Genomic DNA, 22213 nt, shown 5'->3' with positions numbered 1-22213 from the left:
TCTTGAGATCTCTTAAGAAAAAAAAGAAAGAAAGCAGAAAGGATTTGTTCTTAAACAAACAAAGCGTTTCCTGTGCATATCAAATTCAACCCTATTTTTATTTTTAAAGCTCTTCAGATTGTGAAAATGAGCGTTTTTCCATATGTTGTCTTTAAAAAATGTCAAAATTGTTTGGTTTGTAATCATTGTATCAAATAGCACTTGGCTTCCGATTAGGAGGTGGGGTTATAATAAAAAGTTAAGAAACGCTTAGAATTCATTTGGAATGCTTGCAACTTTTCACCTTAAACGTTCCGTTTCCCCCCTTTTTCTTTTATTTGACCACTGATTCTGAATTAAGAAACGACAGCAAATGAACATCATCTTTCTGGGGTTCCCTCGGGCACCTGGGGTCCGAATGCTCAGGACTCAGCAGGGATAAAAGGGGAAGAGAGACCCAGCACCCACTCTCTTTCGGAGTCAGGTTACTCGGGAAAGCAGTGGAAATGCTCTTGAATCTGGAGCACAGCATCAAGACGGCAGATGCGTTTGGATGGGTCACCAGGAGGACCCGAGCTACGCCAAGCTCACAGGCAGGCTGCGACAATCTCAGAGAAATGAGCCCGAGAGGACCAACCAGCTCAGGGAGACGCAGAGAGACACGGTTCTGATCTGGAAGGCGTCTAGCTCCCGTCTCTCCTTACACACGGAAAACCAAGCAGCGGAAAGACATGCATTTTACACAGGCGCCACGTTACTCTAAGCAAGGACAGAGGGCTGACAAGAAAAGGACTCGCACGCAGAGAGTGTCAACTTCGTCTGCGAAACAGGGGCCAAGCCCGCGTCCTGACTCCATGGCGTTTGCGGGACACACGAGAACAGGGCGTGGGGTGTGTGTGTGTGTGTGTGTGTGTGTGTGTGTGTGTGTGTGTGTGTGTGTGTGTGTGTGTGTGTCTAAGCGGCTAGCCACCACTCGTGTCTTTAAGGCTTAGATACATGAAAACAAAAGTGGTCCAAAGAATATCACCTCCCCCCCCACCCCTCCCACCCGACCTCCTGGCTTTGCAAACCTAAAGTACAAAGGGAACTTGATTGAGGATTAAAAAACCGAAAATGAAACAACCCATCTCAGACCTGAAGTTGGCAGTTTTTGAAAAGGACTTAGTTTGATGCACCCCAAAGCCCCGAGGAGACAGAGGTAGCAGGAAGTCATGGCAGGCAGGAGGGAAGGGGCCAGGTTTTCCCCTAGCACAGCGGTGCCCCCTACTGGCAAAGGCTGAAGACGACACCAGACGGCGGACAAAGACTGCTGGGCCGTGCGTGGGTCGGGGGGCTCCAGGGCAGCCTGACCCCAGCTCTCTTTGGAGATGAAGTTTTAACTGAGAGCTGTAAGACTTGGCAAGCTCCCGGAGAGCCAATGAGTAACTGTAAGAACCATGAGTCACGGACAGGGGCGCCTGAACTCAGGTTTCAAGCCAGGACTGACCAGGTCAAACGGCCCTGGGCCCCGTGGTCTGATGAACCACGTAATCGCAGAATCCTCCTGTGTTCTGGGGCCGGAGAAGGAGAAAGAGATGGAACCAGGCCAACTGCTTTCTGCCCTTTGTGAGGGCCCGAGGGTCCGGAGACCCAGTGAGAGGCGTTTGGGCCCACGGGAGGAGCTGCTTCAGGCAAACCAGCAAGCCCTTAAAACGCACCAGGTCTGCGGGCACAGAGGGGCGCCCCTTCCTGCCGGGCCCCAGGGTGAGCTTTGAAACGCAGTCTCCAGCGAGCAGGGAGAGAAGCAGGGCCAGCTCGGGCAGAGAACAGGCAGGCCTGGGTCAGCTTCGAGCCCACGTGGTTCTGCCCAGGCCTTCTTCAGGGAACCAGGGCAAGTCTAAAGGGCATCGCTCAGAAAACGAGGCTGCAGAGATGCAGGGCCCCAGGTGGGCTAGGACAGACCCTCACGTTTCCCCAGGCCTGCTGACCAGGCGGGTAGCACCCCGGGAACAGCTGGGGTGGGCTGCGTGCTGCCCTTTTTTGGGGCAGAGAGGACAGTGAGCGTCAGGATTCAGAGAAGACAAGACCAAGGACCACTGCGGATAGAAGAAGTCACGGGCGATCACCGTGGGCATCGGATTTGGAAGGAAAGGGAAAATGGCTGTCCCCAACCAGCACGATTTCCTCCTCACTGACGTCAGGGAGGAAGGGGACAGAAATACCGAATGGGGGAATCTGGATGAGTTTCATCCATTCATCTTATATCTGGGTTTTCTTTTCTAGTCTCTAATTCGCCCTAAGTGAATGTTTGGCGTTTTGGGGAACAGTTTTAACAAAATGATAGAGGAACCCCACTTCTTAGGTTAGAATTGTTGGGCATCTCCCCCATAACCACCAGCCGGATTGCCCAGACGCTGGCGCCGATCTTAAAGCCAAGATCAGACTGAGGGGGACATAATAGGGCGAACTGGGGGCTCAGTCTGGTGGGAAGGGCAGGAAACCCACACATGGATGAAGTAATGAATGACATCGTAGTTTTCTAGTTTTTCAACTAAATTTTCCGACCACTACTGGGTGTTTCAAAATCAACACAGAGAGGGAATCCACGCTCAGCTCTGCAGGAATCCCCCTTCTTTGAGACAGCGGGGTACCCAGCACCCCTCTAGACAACTCAAAAGGCAGCTATAAACATTCACAGTATCTCACAAGCCATCCAGACCTGGGCACAAAGCAAAGTCTTCCCTTAGAAGCTCCTTCTAAGTCAACACTGAACCCCCCCCCGAACTACCGTCTGTCCTCGTCTCTATGGGGGTCTCGTGACGGCCGGCGGACCTAGAAGACCATGACAAAGAACAGCAGGTTTGCACACCTCCCCCCTGCCTTAGGTTTTCTCTCAAAACACGCCCCCTGCCACCCCCAGACCCAAGTGAGAGCCCACGTGCTCGGGCCCCCTGCCCTGCAGCACGGGTGCCCGGTCTTCTCTGTCCGTGAGCCTGGGCACAGGACACGGCTGAGACATGCGGGCATCGGAGCATGCGACACTCGACGGGCAATCGGAGCTGGCGGCCGAGGGCAGGCGGAGGGCACTTCTGCCCACTCCTGGGTGAGGTCTGGAGGCTCAGTTTCACGTCCAGGCGCACGGCGTACACCAGTGGCCACGTTCACGATCATCAATAGACACGGCGCGGACGGGACGGGGCGGGAGAGGGAAGCAGCGTCACACCGAATGTTTAGGAGAAACCCAGGCAGCGGCCACACCGCCAGGTGACATCCGGGGGGGCATGTAAAGTGCCTTCTGGGTCGGTGCGGAGGGAACACGACATCGGCCACAGTTCACACACGCGTACAAACAGCAGACGACACAGAGCTGGTTTCTACAGGGCCAAGCGCCATCCACGCGCCTCCACCCCAGACGGCGAAGAGAAGGTCATCAGGGAGCAACTGGACAGCGTCGGGAAGGGTGGAGCCGCTTTTCTCCCAGGAACGGTGGCTTCCCCTCTCAGCCAGGAGGAGAACGTGGCCCCCTCCTAAGGAAGAACTTAGGGATGGCTCCTCCAAGTCTCCACGAGGCTTGTCATGCTATGTTACAGTTCTCTCGGCCCGTAGCTGGGGGTGCGGAATTTATACACAAAGAGTCTCCAGTTTGTTTTCATTCTCTTGGAGTATGAAAAAAAAATGATCATGATACCTAAGGTTAAAGTCTAAATTCTCTCAAAGGACTCCTCGAGGGAAGGTTTTCGGACAAAGGAGCAATCTTCTGAACTGAATCAGGTAAGAGGCCGAGGGGGGTGAAGGGGTTGTTGCTCAAGAACTCCAAAAAGAACAATGTCACTGACATTAAACCTGGTTATGATATCCAGATACAAAAAAAAAAAAAAAGCTCAATTTTCCAAGTACACGAGACATCTTTAATCGTAATGAAATAAAATCTGAAAATCGGTCTAAATCATTTTAAAAAGTAAACATGAGCTGTAATACTATACCTGTAGAGTGATTAATTCCATTCATTGTCATTATAAAGTATGTAAAATATTTATTAAGGGCTTTGCCTACAGAGGCACAACATAAATAGATTAAGTCCTCCTGAAATGTAATTAGTGCACACGTCAACCGGTTGGTAATTTGTGGCGGAAAAATGCAGGAACGCGACCTGGGCCTGGCTTCCCACGGCGGGACCGGGGCAAGTGGCGGGCCAGGCTCTGCCCCGGCAGCCGGCCGGCCGCGGCGCTTCCGGCCGGCGTCTCTGCAGTCTGTTAGGCAAATGCAAAAGTGCAAGCAGGGCTTGCTGGACGAACACCCTCTCCTGGACGTGGGGGTGTTTAATCTACCCCCTCGAACCCTTGTGCATTCTCCACCGCCATGAGAAGCTTCTCTCGTAAATCTTCAAAGGTTTCATATGGAGGTAAATCAAGGCGATTAAAGCTGAAAGAGAGAAAGTGCAGGTGAGGGCCCGCCCCCTCCTCTGGTGCAAAGGCAGTTGTGGGGTTCAGCAGAGGGGGCTCCTGGGTGCTGGGAGAGGAGGATGGCAACGTTCATTTTTGTTTTTTTCTTTTTTGGGGACAGGGGGGAGGGGTGGATTTATTTCGGCCACACCTGGGAGTGCTCAGGGCTTACTCCTGGTTTTGGACTCAGAGGTCACTCCTGGTGGTTACTGAAGGGCCTTAGAAGGGGTCAGGGGTTGAACCTGGGTTTGGCTGTGTGCCAAGCAAGTGCCTTAATGCCTGTACTATCCCTCTTGTCTCAAGGAGGTTCAACTGCTGCAAAATAAATCCCAGCAACGAAGCTCTGCAGACCCAGGGGGCTGTCTCAGCCACGGAGGAGAGCGCAGGTTTTCTGACTGACCTTGACATATACTCTTAGGTACCACAGCCAGGCAAGCTCCTGGGAGACCCTCTGAGCAGCACGACCAACAGCCCCCATGACTGAGGCACAAGGGGTGGCATGGCTCTGTCTGCCTGTGTCTGCTGCTCTGGCTTGAGCTTCGCCGGGCCCCAGATTGCATCTTTCCCCTTGGAGAAACTCTCGTCATATCCCTCAGTGCAGGTTTCTCCCTCTGATTGACTGTGGGTCGCCACAGCTAAGCTACCCCCTCAGTCACACAAAGTCAGGCACAGCCCTGGCCACGTCCTGGGGCTACCCGGACCCGTCTGTGTGTGGAGTCTGGAGTCGCCTGTCATAGCACGAGGAGCTACAGGCCTGTCACGGGTATGGAAGGGCCACACAGCCAGGCCTCACCCAGCCAGTGGTGACGGAGCAGGAGCAAGTTAAGGGGGTGCTGGTCTGGGCTCAAACTCTCAAAACCCTCCCAAGCGCCCTGTGAGGCGGTGACTGCACCATCCTGAAGTCACAGAGGCGTCAGGAGAGCCCAGGCTCGGACCCTGGAGGGCTCCAGACTCTGCCTCGAGCCAACCGCTTCTGTGGCCTCAGCCTTTGGAACCGTGGCCCTGCAGACACCTGCAGCTCCAAAGGCGACGGCCACCCCCATGACTCAGGACCCCGGCAGTTGTAAGAAACAGGCTCCGGTTTCTTAGCGGCAGGTCCACTAATGCCCCACGCGGTCCGTGAGACACCCTGAGCCCTCAGTCTTGATGGTTCCGAATGGGGTTACCGAGAAGCGGCCCCGAATTCAGGGCCGAGCACTTCCTGGGCCTGGCTCATGAGTCTCCAGGCAGCTCCAGGAGGCGGGTGTTCCCCAGGGAAGGGGCTTAGGCGTGGTGTCAGCTGTGAGGCCTCTGGAAGCCAGCGCTGAGGAGGGGGTGCAGCCGCAGCCTCCGGGCAAAGGTGGAATGTCACAGGCCAGGCCTGGGGCCCTGCTGGGCCTCAAGGGCCCTGATCGGAAAAGGGCCCTTTACAAGAGGGTCTTGTGCCAGGCACGCGTGGGAAATGCTGGTGCAGTGAATTTAGGCAGACGGGCAGCACACGTGCCTCAGTTTCCTCATCAGGAAGTAGGAAGCTGGCCTGCCTTAGAACTGTTCACCGAGAGGAAGTGAGCTGTGGGTCAATTCACCCAGAGTGCGGAGACAAACAGGCAGCGTGGGGAGACAGGAAGTGCTAAGCCATGGGAGGGGCTCAGACATCCAGGAAGTGCTGCAGCTCGTAGGAAGTCCTGAGGCTCACAGGAAGTGCTCAACCTTAGGAAGTGACTCGACATCCAGGAAGTGCTGCAGCTCACACGAAGAGCTCAGGAAGTGCTCAGCCTCGAAAATGGTTAGACATGCAGGAAGTGGCGAGTTTCCTAGGAAGCGCTGCATCTCCCAGGAAGTGCTGCGGATCACAGGAAGCGCGGCCACACAGGCAACGCTGAGGCACGCAGGAAGTGCCGAGGCCCACGGGAAATGCCCGCCTGAGAGCCTGCTCTGGCCTGTGCGAGGCCCGCTGAGGGCAGCCCGGGCCGCCCGGTGTCTAGGCGCCTCCTCTTCCTCCCTCTGGCCACGTCACGTGGTCACGAGACCCCGGGTACTTACGGGTGACTGGAGGGTGCGTCAGGCCTATGTCATTTCTCGTGGGGGGCACACCCGGAGGTGCTGAGGGGCTACTCCCAACTGTGTTGGGTTGCTCTCGGGGGTGCTCAGGGGACCACCCGAGGCCGGGGATGAACCCGCCTGCTCTCAGTGTGCGGGTTCTCTCTGCCCTCTGAGAGTCCTGCGGGCCGGGGAGACAGCTCGGGGGAACTCACAGCCCCTGGGCAGCGCTGCCGTGGCCCCGAGGTTCCCCGGCATCACGCCACTGGGTAGAGTGGCCCAGTGGGCGGAGTACTGCCAGGAAGGGCCCCCCCAAAAGAAAAAGGCAAGAGCAAGGCTGCCCCTGGGGCGTTCACCACAGACGAAGCACCTTCAGGGTGGGGGAGTTTCGGGACTGCCTTCTCCCCCCCCTACACCCGGCCTCAGGGCCCGACAGGCTGCAGCAGGGGCTGGCACTGCCCACGGCCATGCCAACGCGATCAGCCTCGTGCCCCGCGTGCTGAGGGCCGGCCACACACGGATGGGGGTGCCAGGGGCCAGCCTCTGCCCCCCTGTACACACGCACTCACCATGTGTGAGCTCTGGGCAGTTTCTCGGGACTCCCCCATTGCTCTATTGTAAACAGCTGAGGACCGTTGGAGCCTGCGCAGGAAGAGAACACACGGTCAGCGGCCCGGCCAGGGGTCCCCAAAAGCAGACCCCGGCCCCGCCCCCCCTCAGGCCACCTCATTGCAAGCCTCTGGGTCCCCTTCCCCGGAGACCCTCCATGTTTAACAAACATGGCCGCAGGGGACAGTGCAGACAGCTCAGCCCCTCAGGGCGTCCTAGAAGTCTACACCGCATGCTGCAAATGAACCGTGGAGGTAAAAAGGAGACAGGAGTGTTTCAGAAAGCTCCAGGTGCTGGGATCGAACCCAGGGCCTCCCGAGGCGAGGCGAGCGCTCTGAGCCCTGTCCCTGGGAAGTCACTCTGGATGAACGAGGGGTCCCACTCCCGCGGGCGAGGGTCCCTGACAGTCACACACGGGGCCCTGCACAGTCTAGTTGGTGCGAGAGGCTGAGCGCGAAGGGCAGCCCATGCCGTGGCTGAAACAGAACGAGCCTGTGCCAGGCTGGTGGCTGCGGTCTTGGGGGCGGGGGCCCAGGCTACCGTGGCTGGCAGCTCTGGGGGCCGAGAGGAGCCACCCAGGGCCACAGTCAGTGCTTACCGTAGAGCTCGGCGAATCCATTCATAGGTACCCGGGACGTGCCAGTGACGAACTGCAGTAACCGGATCCGTTTCTCGGCGTCCATCAGCAGCACCGCCTGGGGACAGAGTGGAGGTCACTAGGGCCCGGTGGCACTGGTGGGACCCCTTTGCCCTGCAATGGAGGCCTGGACGGTGGACCCTGCAAACGGAGGGTTCCTCCGTACGCTCTAATCTGAGAAGCGCCACAAGGTTCCTTCCTTCTGCCAACAGTTCGGAATCACTGAGACCAAGTGTGCATTCCCTGGGCCCGGGGGCTCGGCCTGCCCCTCCGGGGACCAGCCGAGAACACCCAGAGGAGCATCCTTGGCAGGGAGCCGGGCTGGGGGTGGGGGCCAGAGGGTGGGGGCTGCCGACGGCCAGTTCTATGGAGACGACATCTTGGAATAGTGGGAAAGCAGAGGCCAAGAGGGACGCGGTCTCTCGAATCACGTGATGTGCACGTCCGATGAGCCCACGAGGGCGAGGCGGGCATCCCCGGACAGAGCCTGCGCTGCTGTGACGCCCTTGGTGCTCAGGGCAGTGGGAACTGGGGCCAGGGCTGGAGACCAGGCTGGTCTCTCGTCTCTGGGGCTCTCCCCGGGCTGTGCTGAAACCGCTGGTGCCCGGGTCACGGGAAGCGGCTTCTGAGGGGGCACAGCAGCCGTGCCCCTGGGCCTGCTTCCTTGCAGGCGGTTCTTCACCTTCCCCGGGACCCCCTTGTCTTCCCTAGGTCGTAGCACCTCTAAGTGCCACGGAAGGAAGGCGAACCCCGCCCGAGAATGCCAACCCGGCTCTATTTGCATCTGGTCTTGCTGCGAGTGACGGGACGACAGAGGGGGCAGAGTCTCTCCCGGAGGGCCCAGGAGTCATCTCTGACAGAAAGGCCCAACCATCTGCTGGAATTACCGAAACCTAAAACCGGGGCATGATTTTCCCACCCCAAATGGCACCTTGGGGAAAGCTGGCCCCTGAAACACATTTGTGCCCTGAGATGTTATAAATTAATTATTTTTGGGTCATACCCGGTGGTGCTCAAGGGTTACTCCTGGCTCTGCACTCAGGAATTACCCCTGGCGGTGCTTGGGGGACCATATGGGATGCTGGGAATTGAACCCGGGTCGGCTGTGTGCAAGGTAAATGCCCTCCCCACTGTGCTATCACTCCAGCCCCACGTTATCTATTCTTTCTTATGCTCTGAGTATGGGCCAGGGGCTGTGGGCAGGCCCACCCTCACTCAAGAAGTGCCCAGCACGCCCAGGGGCCCCAGAGTGGGGGGACACAGCTGCCAGCCCAAGGTGAAACTCAGATACAATTTGCAGGGTGCTTCCTATTTGTTCACTTAAAGAAGGTTCCTTTCGTCCCTTTTTTTTTTTTTTTTTGGCTTTTTTGGGTCACACCCGGCGATGCACAGGGATTACTCCTGGCTCTGCACTCAGGAATTACCCCTGGCGGTGCTTAGGGGACCATAAAAATGCTGGGAATTGAACCCGAGTCCGCCGCGTGCAAGGCAAACGCCCTACCCACTGTGCTATCACTCCAGCCCCCCCTTTCGTCCCTTTCTCGGGGGTGTTTGTGAAGCGGGGGTGGCGGGCCCATCAGCTCAGGAGCCTCTGGGTTATGGGGACAGCGAGGCCGCGGGGCCTAGCGCAGATTCTGATGTCCAGCACTAGATAGAAGATGCACATTTGGAGTCCTCAGGCCCGACCCGGACTGGGCAGGAAGCAAAGAGCTCAGGGAGGGGCAGTGGGGTGGGTGGTCGCCCCCCCCTCCCCGTACCTTCCAGAACCACTGGATGACAGGGTGGTTGGGGCAGTAGCCGTTCTTGTAGATCGAGTGCTGCCTCCAGTCGTTCACGTCCACGTCTCCAAGGCCACACATCAGCAACTGGAAGGGAGAGTGACCTGTGTCCCAGAGGGGCCAGGCCCACGCCAGGGGACTCCACGATCCTGCCCCCGGGAGAGTCTCCACACCCCCCCGCCTGGATTCCGCCCCGTGCAGAGACCACCAGCACCCATGAAAACGAGGGGGACGTCTCATGTGTCCCGAGCCAGGGAAGGTTCTCTGGACAGAAGACAAGGGGTGCTCTACAGAGGGACCCCCCGAAACAGGAATGAGCCTGGGCCCAGAAGCCCGGGAGGTTCTGAAGTTTCTGTTTTCAGGTAAGCGGCCAGAAGGCCGTTCTTTGAGCAGCGTTTCCTGGGATGGGGTTGGGGCAACGGTGTCAAGTGCCCCCCGGGGCCCCGACCCCCCTTTGCCTGCATGAGATGTGGGTGGGTCCTTGGCTTTGCATGGGCTGATGCTCCTGGCTGCTGGGACAGCCTCATGCGAGCCACCCCCCGTCCTAACCCTGGTCCCCCTGTCCAGACACAGACCAGGGGAAGGCGGCCGACTGCCCAGGCGCACTCTCGCCTCCCGGCCGAGTCGCTGGCGATTGGGATGAGGGGGTGCAGCCCGAGCCACCGGCCAGTGACTGCCCCCTCCCTCGCCACTGCCCAGACCCCCAGACCAGGCTCTGCTGGAGCAGGAGCACCCCAACCCGACACTCGGGGCCAAGCAGAGGACAGCCCCGTCCTGGGCAAGGGGACGGGGGCGGCAATATCTTGGCCCCCGCTCAACTCCCCAGCACCGCGGGGCCGAGAGCCCGGCCAGAGACGGCCCAGACTCATCTCCGCCCGATTCCATCGCGTCGTCGCTGCGGACTCTATGTGCCCCCGTTTCTTTCTTTCTCTTTTGTGAAAACGTGGGGTATATGAACCGTATGAAACTATATAGGAAAATTGCTCCAGTTCAATCGGGTAAGAAACGTCTCCAGGGATGAGATGAAAGGTTAGAAAAACAGGGTGTGATTGATGGCAACGCGGCGACTGCCCCGGCCCGCAGGGGTGGGGGGCACTCTAGAAAGGGCCCCTGTCCAGAGAGTGTCCGCAACGCGCACCTCCAGCTCGTTCTCGTCAAAGATTTTAATCAGGTCGATGGGCAGCAGCTCCGTGAAGCCCTGCGAGAGAGCAGACGTTACTGGGTCAGGCGGGAAAAGGATCAGCTCCTCGACGAATGACAACGGCATGTGGGGACATGTGTCCCCACAGGGACGGCCACCGCCAGCTGTCGTCCCAGTAACGAGAGCCAGCAGGGGGTCTGGGGAACGGCCCGTGAAACGCAGGGTCCCGCCCACACCCTCGCACAGCGCGTCTGTTTCTGCTCTTGGGCTTGTTTCGGTTTGGGGGGTCGAACGCAGTGGCGCGCCAGGGCTACCTCTGGCTCTGCTCAGGGTCACTCTTGGCGCTTGCCAAGGAGTGTCAGGGACCGGCACTGGAGCGAGCTGTGTGCAGGGGTGTGCCCGTGCCCGGGGCGCTCTCTCGGGCGTGTCCTCAAAGACCAGCCGCGGAGGGCAGGTCGAAAAGCCCATTCCCGGGGCCCCTGGGCACAGGCCGCACCCGCCTTCCCTCTCGTGGGAGACTTGCGCGGGGAATCTGGACCCTCTTTCCCGCCTGCTGGGCTGGGAGGCCTCCAGGGACAGGCTGGGGGGGGGCTTTACCCTGCCCCCGCCTCCCCGATAAACTACAGTCAAGGGCCAGGGAGATGGCTCACACGGTGAGGCCCTCCGTGTGCACCCCACTTGCAGGGTCTCTCCAAGCACTGCTGGGGGCAACCCCGGTGGTCCTGGGCACCGCTGAGGACGGCCCTGCTGAAACCCAAGTGAATGAAGTCCAGAGACTCGGCTGAAGACCCAGATTTTACGTTCCTGTGCGGTCAGGGGTGAGCCCAGCTCTGAGTCCAAAGCCTCCAGCTCCCCCCCAGGGTCAGGGAACGCGGCCTCCCCGCTCCCTGCGCCCCACACACAGGCCCACGGGCAGCGGGCGGCACCCGCACCTTCGTCTGTGCCGAGTGTATCAAAAGGGCAACTGAGAGACAAGCACCCAAGGAAGAACCAAGCCGGCGGCAGGCCAGCGACCAAACAGGTGGGTCCCGGGGTGGGGCGTGGGGGTGGGGGTGGGGGTGGTGCCCTCTCCTCTCCCTGGGGCGCCCGGGCTGGCACCTACCTCCAGGAAGGCGTTCATCTGCTTCTGGACTCTGTTCACAAACCGCCACTGGATCACCAGGCTGGGAGAGAGCGGAGCGGGCTGTGAGCACCCTCCCCCCTCACCCCCTCAGTGTGTGCTACCCGCACCCCCCCACGGCTGCATCTCCCCAGCTGGCCCAGTCCGGCCCTGAGCCCTGTACAGCCCTTCCCTGGAGCCCGCCCGCCCCCCGGACCTCAAACGCTGAGTTTGAGACGCTCGGGCCTCTCCACGTGTCCCCCCTTAACCAAGCTGCCAAATACACGTGGCCCCGTGGGTTTCTCCTCTAAGTGCAAAGCGAAGGGATGGAGGTGGGGGGTGGGGGGCAGCAGCTCCTCCATGTGCCCGTCTGTGTCTGCGGGACCTCCCCACCCCCTCATACGGAACCCGAAAGCCCATCCAACGATGCTGGTTTTCAACCACTGCAGAGAGTTCCCCAGCGAGCTAGTCCCATTCCCGAGGGCAAAGAGCTGCAGAAACAGGAAGAGCAACATCCCTGCTCCCCCCTGTCATTGTGATCTGCCAGCGGACCAGGGGAGCCCCCCAGCGTCATTCAAGGTGTGGGTGGGCAAAGAGCCCGTGGGCTGTGGCACCATTCCCTTGTGGCCCGGCTGGGGCACAGACCGCACACGGCCACGCACCAGGCAGGATGGTGCTCTGGGTGCCTGCGGGCCAGCCAGCAGGGGCCAGTGCGGGTGGGGCCGAGTCCTTTACTCGAGGAGGCTGTCGGCCTCACTCCCCATCCAGGGTGCCCCCATCAGCCGGAGCCACGGAGCACGTGCACGGGTTCTAAGGGCCTGGAAGTGCAGACAGAGGGGCTGATGCTTTAAAGCCCGCCCTCCGAGCTGTGCCGGGGATCTCCAAGGAGGCGCCTCCAGGCTCTGGGCGGAGATGGCCACCTTCATAGCCGGTCACGGGCAGACAGACTAAGACCCCAGGTCAAAGCTCCCGAGCCCTGTCCTCTGATAAGCCAAGAGTGAGGATGGGACGGGCAGGTGGAAACAGCTGACAGGAAGAGGGGAACTCACCCCGCTGTCACCTGCACGACATGTGGGGCTGGAGCGATAGCACAGCGGGGAGGGTGTTTGCCTTGCACACGGCTGACCCCAGTTCGATTCCCAGCATCCTATATGGTCCCCAAGCACCACCTGGATTAATTCCTGAGTGCATGAGCCAGGAGTAACCCCTGTGTATCACTGGGTGTGACCCAAAAAGCAAACAAACAAACAAACACCCAACAAAAACACAAAAAACCCCAAAAAACCAAAAAACCATCTGCACGACACTCAGTGCCCGAGGTCCCAGCAAGACGGCCCCAGCCTCATCCCTGCACCACAGCCACCTGGAAACCACCCAAATTGTGCGTCTGAAGCACCCCCAGAGGAAGGCAGACTGTGCCCACGAGAGATAACGGTCGCCAAAGTGAGAACCGATGCCCTGGGACTCCAAGGGAGTCCCACAAACTGAAGCCGAGGACGGGGTCAAGAGGATGACAAATACCAGATACCATTCACGGGGCAAAGAAGACGGAGGAGAGGCCCGAGTGAGAGCACAGCGGGGAGGGTGTCTGCCCAGGGTTCGATCCCTGGCATCCCACAGGGTCCTGCCAACAGTGATTTCTGAGTGCAGAGCCAGGAGTAACCCCTGAGTATCACTGGGTGTGACCCAAGAGGCCCAAAAAAAAAAAAAAAAGAAGTTCAAAGAGCTGCAGTACTGTGTCTGCATGGTCCTGACGCCAGCCCGGGGTCACTGCCACTGAGTCCCCTGCTCCAAGGCTCCCCTTCAGACCCGCTGCCCTGCAGTGTGCCCTGACCACACTGCCCTGCACCGTGCCTCCATGCGACCCCTCACAGCAGCCGAGAGAGGCGTCCACTTACTTGCCTTGCCGTAACTGACCTCTGGCTCACGGCATCAGAGCTTGTCTGTCACACGCATGAGTGGTCCCGGCAAGGGACGAAGGGACGCCAACCAAATGTGTGGCCCCAGAGAATACAAGGCGAAGGAAGCGTGGGGATACGTACTCAATATATTCCCTTTTGTTCTCATTGGTGACCATTATTTCTGACCCATTGGGCTTCAGATCCACTTGGTACGTCTGTGATTGCAAAGAGAAAAAGCAGCGGTCAAATGTCACAAAGTCATTTTGCGTGTCACTCCTGAGTCACGTCTTACCCTACAGGAGAAGAGAAACTCCTTTGGAAGCAGCTCCCAGAAAAAGGGCTCTGGGCACCGGGGGGGCGGGGGGGGGCTAACAAGGCCTTTCAAACTGCCAAGACGGTGCACGCTGAAAGATGCGATCGTTAAAGGCAAACTGCTTAATGGTTATTTATGAGTTTTAATTATTCCTCGTGTGCTGCCCACGGCAGAGCTGGTGCTATTTTGTTTTCATCTGTTATTCATTTATCAAGAAATTAATTACGTGCAGCAGAAAAGACAGGGCACGTCTGTCGACATGGTGGAACGCCGAATCCTGATAACGCTTTGTGTATTTCTGAAAATCAGATTCCAGAGTCGTGACAAAAAGAAGTATGCAACACAGTGAGCCGTAAACACACGGACTTAGGGGACAAAGCCAGCGATGTGTGCAGGTTGGGTGGGGAGGTCCTCTGCAGCCACGCGCCGGCCTTCCCTGCAGGTGGACAGTCCCGGGGCTCCGCAGAGCCGGACCCAACCCAGACAAGGAGTCAGAGCCAGACCCCTTTCTCCCTGCCCACTCTCACGCGCGTGCCCACAGCAAGCCCGGCCGAGGATTGACGTGCACGTGGCATGCACCGGGAGAAAAGAAATTTTCCGGGGAAGGGATTCCGGCCCCCCGAACTCTGGCAGATGCCAACACGGCCCCCGGCTCCCCTTCTCAACACCGGCCACGCCTGCACCCTGGCGGGGGGCTCTGTGCTGCTGTCTGTCCTGTGTGCACCCCCCGTGTGTCTGAGCATCACCCGGAGGCAGAGGGCTTCTCCTAATGCCGTGGGGCACAGGCTCAGGTCTGCCACGAGAGCTGCAGGGGGCGTCTCTGGGGGACTGTCCAGCACAGATTGGTGACAGTCCGGCCACAGAGCTGGCGCCTTTATCCGTTTAGTCTCCGACCACACGCCGCTGTCTCCTGCTGTTCAGGAGGGGGCGCCCCACGCCAGCCGGGGGTGGCTCCAGGACACGGTGTCAGCGCCTTCCAGCCTGGTTCTCTCTCCTTGTATTTTCAGCTTATAGCCCCTATGTGTCCCCCCAGTGCTGGCTCCGCCCCTCTGCCCAGATTTTCCGTGTGAGGTGCTGGGCAGCTTCCCCTAGGGAGGCCGGTGGACGGGCTCGTTCGTCGTGGCCCTGCGGTGGCGGCTAATAAAGCTGGGTTGCCATTTATTACTGAGCCCATTGGTTTTCCCTCGGAGGCTGCTTGCTGCTCCCTGCAGTGACGGCATTTTCCGTCAGAGACACATGCCACAGAGCGAGCTGATAAATGTAAGCCCTGCCCCCCTGCCAGCCAGTCACGGCGCCGAGGCGGGCTGCTCTCAGGGCTGCGATGCCCAGGGAGCTGCAGAACGGGAAGGCGACCCCTGACGGGGTGGGAGGGGTGGAGTGACTCCTGGCGCGGGGCCTGGACACGCTGTTGGCTTGGCACTGGGGTTTGGGTTCCTAGGGTGACGCTGAGGGGCTGGTACCCGGCGGTGGTCATGAACCCTGAGGGCCCGCGGGCCAGGCCCGTCCTACCTGTCCGAAGTTCTCCTCGTCGATGCAGAACATGAGGTCCAGCTCCGTGGGGTCGTTCTCTAAGATCCATTTCAGAGAGTTGTAATACTCGCTGTCCTGCAGAAACGATGCCGGGAATGGGCCTGAGGCTCGCCCCTCAAGATCTCACGCTAACCACAGAGGCAGCTCCCCAGCCGCCTGAGACCCCTGTTAGAAGGGCGCCCCCTTGCCTCAGCTCCCCCCAAACCACTCCCACACGGTCACTTACCACGGACTCCATGTCGTTCAGCGTGATCTGCTTCCCCAGCATCATCTTGTAAAAGGGTCTGATGAAGAAGCCTGCGGTGGGGAGAAGGGTTCGACTCAGCCGAGGGCCACGAGCAGACAGACTCTGCTCCGGTCTGCTTCCGGAACATTCTCAGCAGTGCTGGGGGATGCCCGTGGTCCTGGGGACTGGCCCAGCCGTGCTCGGGGACCCCGTGGTTCTGGAGACTGTGTCCCATCGTGCTCGGGGACCCTGTGGTCCTGGGGACTGAGTCCCGTCGTGCTCAGGGACCCCGTGGTCCTGGGGACTGAGTCCCGCCATGCTCGGGGACCCCGTGGTCCCGGTACTGGGCCCGGAGTCTGCAGGCACAGCCAGTGCTCAGCCTTTTGAGCGTCACCCCGGTCCCAGCCTTGGGTTCGGAGGACAGACAGGACGGAACATCTGAAGACCTCCCACGGCCCCCAAGCAGACAGGGGCCTGGCGTAGTTTTGGGGGGCGCGGTTCGGCGAGGCGGGCAGGGGCATAAATCAAGGGCCCAAGACCCCGGGAAGCGGGAGCCTCTGGTGCCGACGGGGCAGGGACAGGTTCTGCCCACACAGCGGGCGGGGGGAGGGCCGGGAACGTGCACAGGGCCCGGGCAGGGGTCTGGGGACGGCCAGCGGCCACCAGGGCTCTGCTCAAGCAGCAACAAATGGGAGAAAAGCAGGGGGACAGAGAGCTGCTGGAGGCGGGTCAGTTCAGTGGGGTTGCGTGAGGCAGTGAGACCCCCAAGGGAGGCTTGGGGGTCCAGGGCTGCTTCTACCCTAAACCCCTCTGGGCTGTGGACTCAAACCCTGTGGGGCTAGGGTTCAGGTGAAGGGACTGGGTCCACGGGCTGCGTCCACATACCTGCAGGTGACACCAGGACCATGGGCAGTGCCCGCATACCTGCAGGTAACCCCAGGACCCTGGCCAGTGCCTGCACACTTGCAGGTGACCCCAGGACCACAGGCAGTACCTGCACACTTGCAGATGACCACAGGCAGTGCCCTCACATCTGCAGGTGACCTCAGGACCACGGGCAGTACTCCCACACCTGAAAGTGACCCCAGGACCCAGGGCAGTGCCCGCATACCCCAGGACCATGGTAAAGCCCGCACACCTGTAAGTGACCCCAGGACCATGGGTAGTGCCCACAAACCTGCTGGTGACCCCAAGCAGCCATTCCCGTTGAAGCTGGGACCCCTAAGCTTTTGCTGGAATCCCCCTCCCAGCGGCTCCCGTGCCCTCACTTGCTTCCTCCACAGAGCCCCCCTGGGTCCATCCTTGCTCCTTGGCGGGACGTCAGCTCCCCTCTGCTCTCCGAGGTCACCCCAGGTGCCAGCCATGCGGGGCTGCTCTGCGGCGTCTGCTCCTTTCCTCCCTCCCATCTCCCCTGACCCCCTGGAAGGATTCTGTGGCTATTCTCCGGAGCGGGGGCGTCTCCCTGCAGTGGGCAGGGAGGCCCGATCACTGGGCTGACCTCTGGGAGGCCACACCTCGAGGCCTGACCCCACGCCTGCAAGCTGAAGGACGCTCACGTGACGTCCACAGAGCCAGAGGGCAAGTGCACGTCCCCTCCGACCCTGGGAAGGGGGCCGTGACTGCCCCCCACAAGCCGGAGCACGGAGATAAGCAGCTGGACGCCGGCGATGGCTGAAACACACCGGAGGGGACATTGATGAAGGTTCCGCGGATGAAGTGGACATGTCCCCCCGTGTCTCGCTGGAGTGGCCGCGGAATCAGCTTCCGGGCTCCCTCCTTCCCCCAACCACCACAGCCCAAATCTCCCGACACACGCCTGCCCCTGGGACTCAGCCCCGACCCACACGTGCTCGAACGGCTTCAGCTCGCACGCGAGGTGCCAGATCGCGGTGGCACCGGTGACCTTTCCCCTTGCTGACGTCTGGCCCGGGAACACGCTCTCCTCTCCCCCTCACCGTCCCATCAGAACACAGTGCCTCGGGCAGCCCAGTGCACACTCTGTGTCCACTGACACCGGGCGGGCAGGACGCCCGCCAGCAGCCGGCCGTCAGTAAAGGGCCGGGGGCACACACGTGACTCGTGGCCTCTCAGCGGGACTCGGCCCTTCTCACCTCCATCTCACTCAGCTATTGCTTCCTGCGGGGTGCTCAGGAGGTCTGGGGGCCCCAGCGGTGATTCTCGCTACCGGGCCCGTGGTTCAATGTAAGCGCGCGAGGGTGTGGTGCTGCTTGGGCTGGCGGCGACTGGGCCTCTCCGTGGGGCTGTACCTGGCGATGCGTGTGCGTGTGTGCGTGCATGTGTGTCTGTGTATTGAGCCCATCTAGCCATGTGCCCTCACTGCTGTGGCATCGCCAAGCCCCCCGCGGTGCCCCTGCCGTGAGGAAGCCCTGACGGAGTCTCTCCCCCAAGACTCCGGGAAACGCTGCAGCCGTCTCTCCTCGAGCACAGCGTGTCCCAGTGCGAGCGGCAGTGGTCCCGAATGGGGGGTGTGGGAATGGCTGAGAGGGGGTGGGGCAGGTGGGCAGCTCAGCTTCTGTTTGTTCCCCGAGAGAGGGAGGAGGGCTAGAGGGAGGGGGGTGGCGGGCAGGGTGCGCAGCCAGCAAGGGTTCGGTTCCCGGCACCCCTGTTGTCGAGACAGTATATTCTAGGGGTGCTGAGGATACAAGCCCAAAGCAGCCTGGGAACTTCTGCAGAGACAAAGCCCGAGAAGGGTCTGACTCCAGGCCCTCGGTCTCCCCGGAGACCTTCAGTGACCCCCACTCCTCATGAGCCGAGAGCCTCCTGGCCTGGGCTCTGCTCGGTGGTGACCCTGCTCTGGGATCACTCACGCACTTGGGGACAAGTGGACAGTGGCGGGGGCGGATGGATCTGAGTGTGTCAGAGAACACGATTTTAATGAGCTCTGCCACGTCACCAGGCCTAGCTCTGGAATCGGAAAAGGTGCGGGCACAGAGACCTCGGCGCGTCACACGAGTTAGGGGAAGAAGAAAAAAAAGGAGAATACAGAAAAAGAATGGGGAGATATTCTGGCCCCAGAGCTCGGGCCCAGATGAGGGCGTGGGAACCACCTCTGCCCCGGGCGGCCGTGACTCGGGCTGCGGGGGAGGGAGACGCTCTCCCTGGCTCGGCTGCTCTGCGGCGCGTCACTCACCGTCCAGGAGCTTCCCGTGGAACACGGCCAGCCCGGCGACCCTCCCGATGAAGGTGAAGTACGACAGGTGGTCCTCGTTGCACAGGCCCGAGTTGGGATTGATCTGGAGCGTGTAGTTGTCCCTTTGGTGGGGGAGACAGAGAGAGAGAGAGAGAAAAGGTCCATTTTACTCTAGTTCAGGCTACATCCTTGGACGTGCAGGGCTACTCCTGGCTCTGTGCTCAGGAGTCACTGCCGGCAGTGCTCAAGGGAGCTTACCAGGTGCTGGGTGTCGAACCTGGGCTGGCCGTGTGCAAGGCAAACGCCCCACCTGCTGCACTATCCCTCTTGCCCATCCCCCCCGTATTATTTTATTTTGGGCAACACCTGTGGATGCTCAGGGCTTTACTCCTGCCTCTGTGCTCAGGGCTCACTGCTGGTGGGACTCGGGGGGCCAGACAGGGGTGCTGAGGACTGAGTCTGGGTCAGCCGTGTGCAAGGCAAGCACCCTGCCCACGGCACCATCGTTCTGGCCCCCGCCACCCTGCATTTTAAACAAGAGCCTCGGGAACGTGCAGCTGCCTCTGTGTGGGGGTGTCTGCTGAGGCGGGGGGGACTGGCGTGGGTGGTTCTGCCCCAGCCACCCCCTTTCCCAGGACGCTCCCCCGGAAAGCCTCGTGGCGGAGGCTTCTCCACTACAAAGACGGGCCCCAAGTCCTGGGGCCGCCAGCACTGTGAGGAACAGGGGGGCATTTCCTAAGGATAGTGTCGGGGGGACTCAGGTTTCTCAGTGCTGGGTCCTCGAGGTCTCAGTCCATACAGCAGTGGCACGCGGCCACGTCCACAGCGCCAGGCTCGAGCGTGGACACGTTACATGGTTTCGGTCTCGAAACTGGAGGCTCGGCGGGCCTCAAATCACATCCCCCGGGCGGCCCCTCCGGGGCCCCTCTGGGAAGTCTCTCCTCCCTCCCGGCCCCCACCTCAGCGGTTCTGTTTTGCAGAATGAGATTCTCACAGGGCCCAGACACTGGGTGACCCTCAGGTACCGCGACCCCGAGGGCCGGCTGAGGCTGTCCAAGCTCCTAGGGGGGGGGTGCTGGGGGCCTCTGGGGGTACAGCCTGCAGGGTGGGCCAACGCCCAGGGGCCTGGAGGAGTTACTCCTGGCGGTAGGCCCCCCATGTCCAGCCCTTTCTCGGACTCAAACGGGGCCCGATTCCCAAGGAAGCTACGCATCGGCCTCGTCTTAAGTGTGGAAATGACCAAACATTTTGATCAGGAGGCCCAGATGCGGGGCCCTGGCCGGCCTGTCCCAAGGGAGGGCTCCTCCGGCTCCTCCTGCCACCAGCACCAACCCTCCCTCCAGAACATTCCTCATGCTCAAGGGGCAGTGAGATGTCCTGAGTGGGGACCTTGGCCCATCCCCCCCCGGGCACATGTCACATGGCGAGGGGAAAGGCCCTCTGTTCCTCACCACTGGGACACGCCAGGAGCCCTCACTCAGACAGGGCGGGCTCGTGCACGGCACATCCCGGGCAGGTCACGTCCACTGGACGTCATACTGCCCCAGATGCACAGGGGACCAAACACGTCTCTAGTGGGAGAACCCCTTCGGGCCATACCCGGGGATGCTCAGGGCTCCCGCCGGGCCTCTGGGCTCACTCCTGGTGGTGTCTGGGGGGTGGTCTGGGGTGCTGGGGATCAAACTCAGGGGGGCTCATAGTTGGGAGCCTGCCTCATGAGCTGGGGGAGAAGGCAGCTGGGATAGAGAAGGGAGCACTGAGACCATGATGGGTGGAGGGATCTCTCGGGATGGGAGACGTGTGCTGAGAGTAGATAAAGGACCGAACGTGATAACGTCTCAGTACCTGTACAGCAAACCATAATGCCCAAAGGCAGAGAGAGAATATGGGGGCAATTATCTGCCATGGAGGCAGGGGAAGGGTAGGAAAGGGGGGTATACTGGGGACACTGGCGGTGAAGAACGTGCACTGGATGGGTGTTGGATCATTGTATGACCGAAACTCAAACATGAAAGCTTTGTAACTGCATCTCACTGTGATTCAACAAAAACGAAACACCCCCTCAGGTGGGCTGTGTACAAGGCAAACTTTCCCTAGACTCTCTCCAGCCCCTCAGCCCTCCTTTGGCCCGACGCCGCCCCTCTGGTGGGGCAGGGGGAGGGGGGCATGGGTTAGATGTGCGGCTGCTTACGTGGCCGAGTACTCAAAGAGCCCGTAGTAGGGGTTGAACATCTCCTTGGACAGCAGGAAGAACCACTCCCGGGCCACGCCCCCGTAGTCCAGGCCCTTCTCCGACTCGAACTCGATCCACAGCCTGGCTTTGAGGACGTCGGGCCTCTTCACAGACATGATCCGCCGGTAGGACTCCTCGAAGATGTTGTTTCTGTGCAGTTTCATTTCGAACCGATTTGGGATATCGGCCTGCAGAAGAGCGGGGGGCAGAAACACGTCACCTCCGTGATGAGGCGTCTTCCGGAAAACCTGCCCGTATGGGCGTGGGCAAAGGGGGGGGCGTGGGGTAGGACGTGGACAGGTGTGACCTCCTGGGTCCCCACCTGTGGCGGGGAAAACCAGGACACTCATCAAGAGCGCAGGGGAGCACTCAGAGCTGAGGCTTTTCCAGAGTGGCTTCCGGGGGGGGGGGCGTGAGGTGGGAGGGGCAGATCAGAGGAAGCTCAGGGCGCAGAGCCCAGAAAACCCAGGGGCCGGGAGGGACACGGGCCACCCGCAGCATGGTGGCCATGTGCCCCAGATATTCTGTGGCTGGGCTGGAGTGGGGAATAGGAAGAACCGGGAGGCGGCACCTATGCCCCGGCCAAACCTGCATGGGACAGGGGAGACGAGGGGAAAAGGACGAGACGGTGTTGGGAAGCATTGAGGGCCTAAGGCCCACCCACAGACACTTCCTCGGGTTTCTCCCTGCCTCAGTGCCTTTAAGGAGAATTATAATCAAAAGTTTACCCGTGGACCTGATACACCCGATCGGATAATTAAGAAACACGGGTGGCTAGAAACTACGCTTCTGGATCAGGAAGGGAAGGACCGGGACTATTTTCTGGTCAGCATCTCTCTGGTCTGGATTCAACAGCATCTGCACCGCGCATGCTATAAGGCTTCTCCCAAATGATTTTATATTCCACAAGACTCATATTATGTCTTAGATGTGGGATTGAGTAAGCAACGACAAAGGAGAGCACAGATACGACAGAAAAAGAACGGTTTAGAACACGGAGTCACCCCACCAGAGAGGGGGAGCGGACACTGACAGAGAGGGTGGGTTGGGGGGACTGAGCCCCTCATGATGGGGTGAAGGGCAGAGAGGGGGAGGCAACACCGATGGTGGGTGTGGGGTTGGGGTACTGTGCATGACACCCTGCCAGAGACAGTAACGGTGAATCACAGGGCCTCA

At 60.1% G+C, this 22213-nt stretch overlaps 1 protein-coding gene across 6 annotated transcripts in view; it reads right to left on the bottom strand.

Annotated features, from left to right (window-relative positions):
* Window positions 1-1507: 1507 nt before the first annotated feature.
* The window catches only part of NEDD4L (NEDD4 like E3 ubiquitin protein ligase), a 271293-nt gene continuing 250587 nt past the window's right edge, over window positions 1508-22213 (bottom strand). For all 6 annotated transcript variants that reach the window (XM_055127176.1, XM_055127175.1, XM_055127178.1 and 3 more), the window contains 11 exons: window positions 20996-21225; window positions 18805-18926; window positions 15654-15724; window positions 15407-15502; window positions 13726-13799; window positions 11687-11747; window positions 10582-10641; window positions 9423-9530; window positions 7627-7723; window positions 6989-7061; window positions 1508-4380 (listed from right to left, as the gene is read on the bottom strand). In XM_055127176.1, coding sequence (XP_054983151.1) covers window positions 4278-4380; window positions 6989-7061; window positions 7627-7723; window positions 9423-9530; window positions 10582-10641; window positions 11687-11747; window positions 13726-13799; window positions 15407-15502; window positions 15654-15724; window positions 18805-18926; window positions 20996-21225 — 1095 coding nt within the window. In that variant the 3' untranslated portion in view covers window positions 1508-4277. The remainder of the gene's footprint in view (window positions 4381-6988; window positions 7062-7626; window positions 7724-9422; window positions 9531-10581; window positions 10642-11686; window positions 11748-13725; window positions 13800-15406; window positions 15503-15653; window positions 15725-18804; window positions 18927-20995; window positions 21226-22213) is intronic.

The sequence above is a fragment of the Sorex araneus genome, chromosome 2, assembly GCF_027595985.1.
Source record: "Sorex araneus isolate mSorAra2 chromosome 2, mSorAra2.pri, whole genome shotgun sequence".
Lineage (NCBI taxonomy): Eukaryota > Metazoa > Chordata > Mammalia > Eulipotyphla > Soricidae > Sorex > Sorex araneus.
Note: the sequence above shows the minus strand (reverse complement) of the source record. Positions and strands in the feature narration are given on the sequence as shown.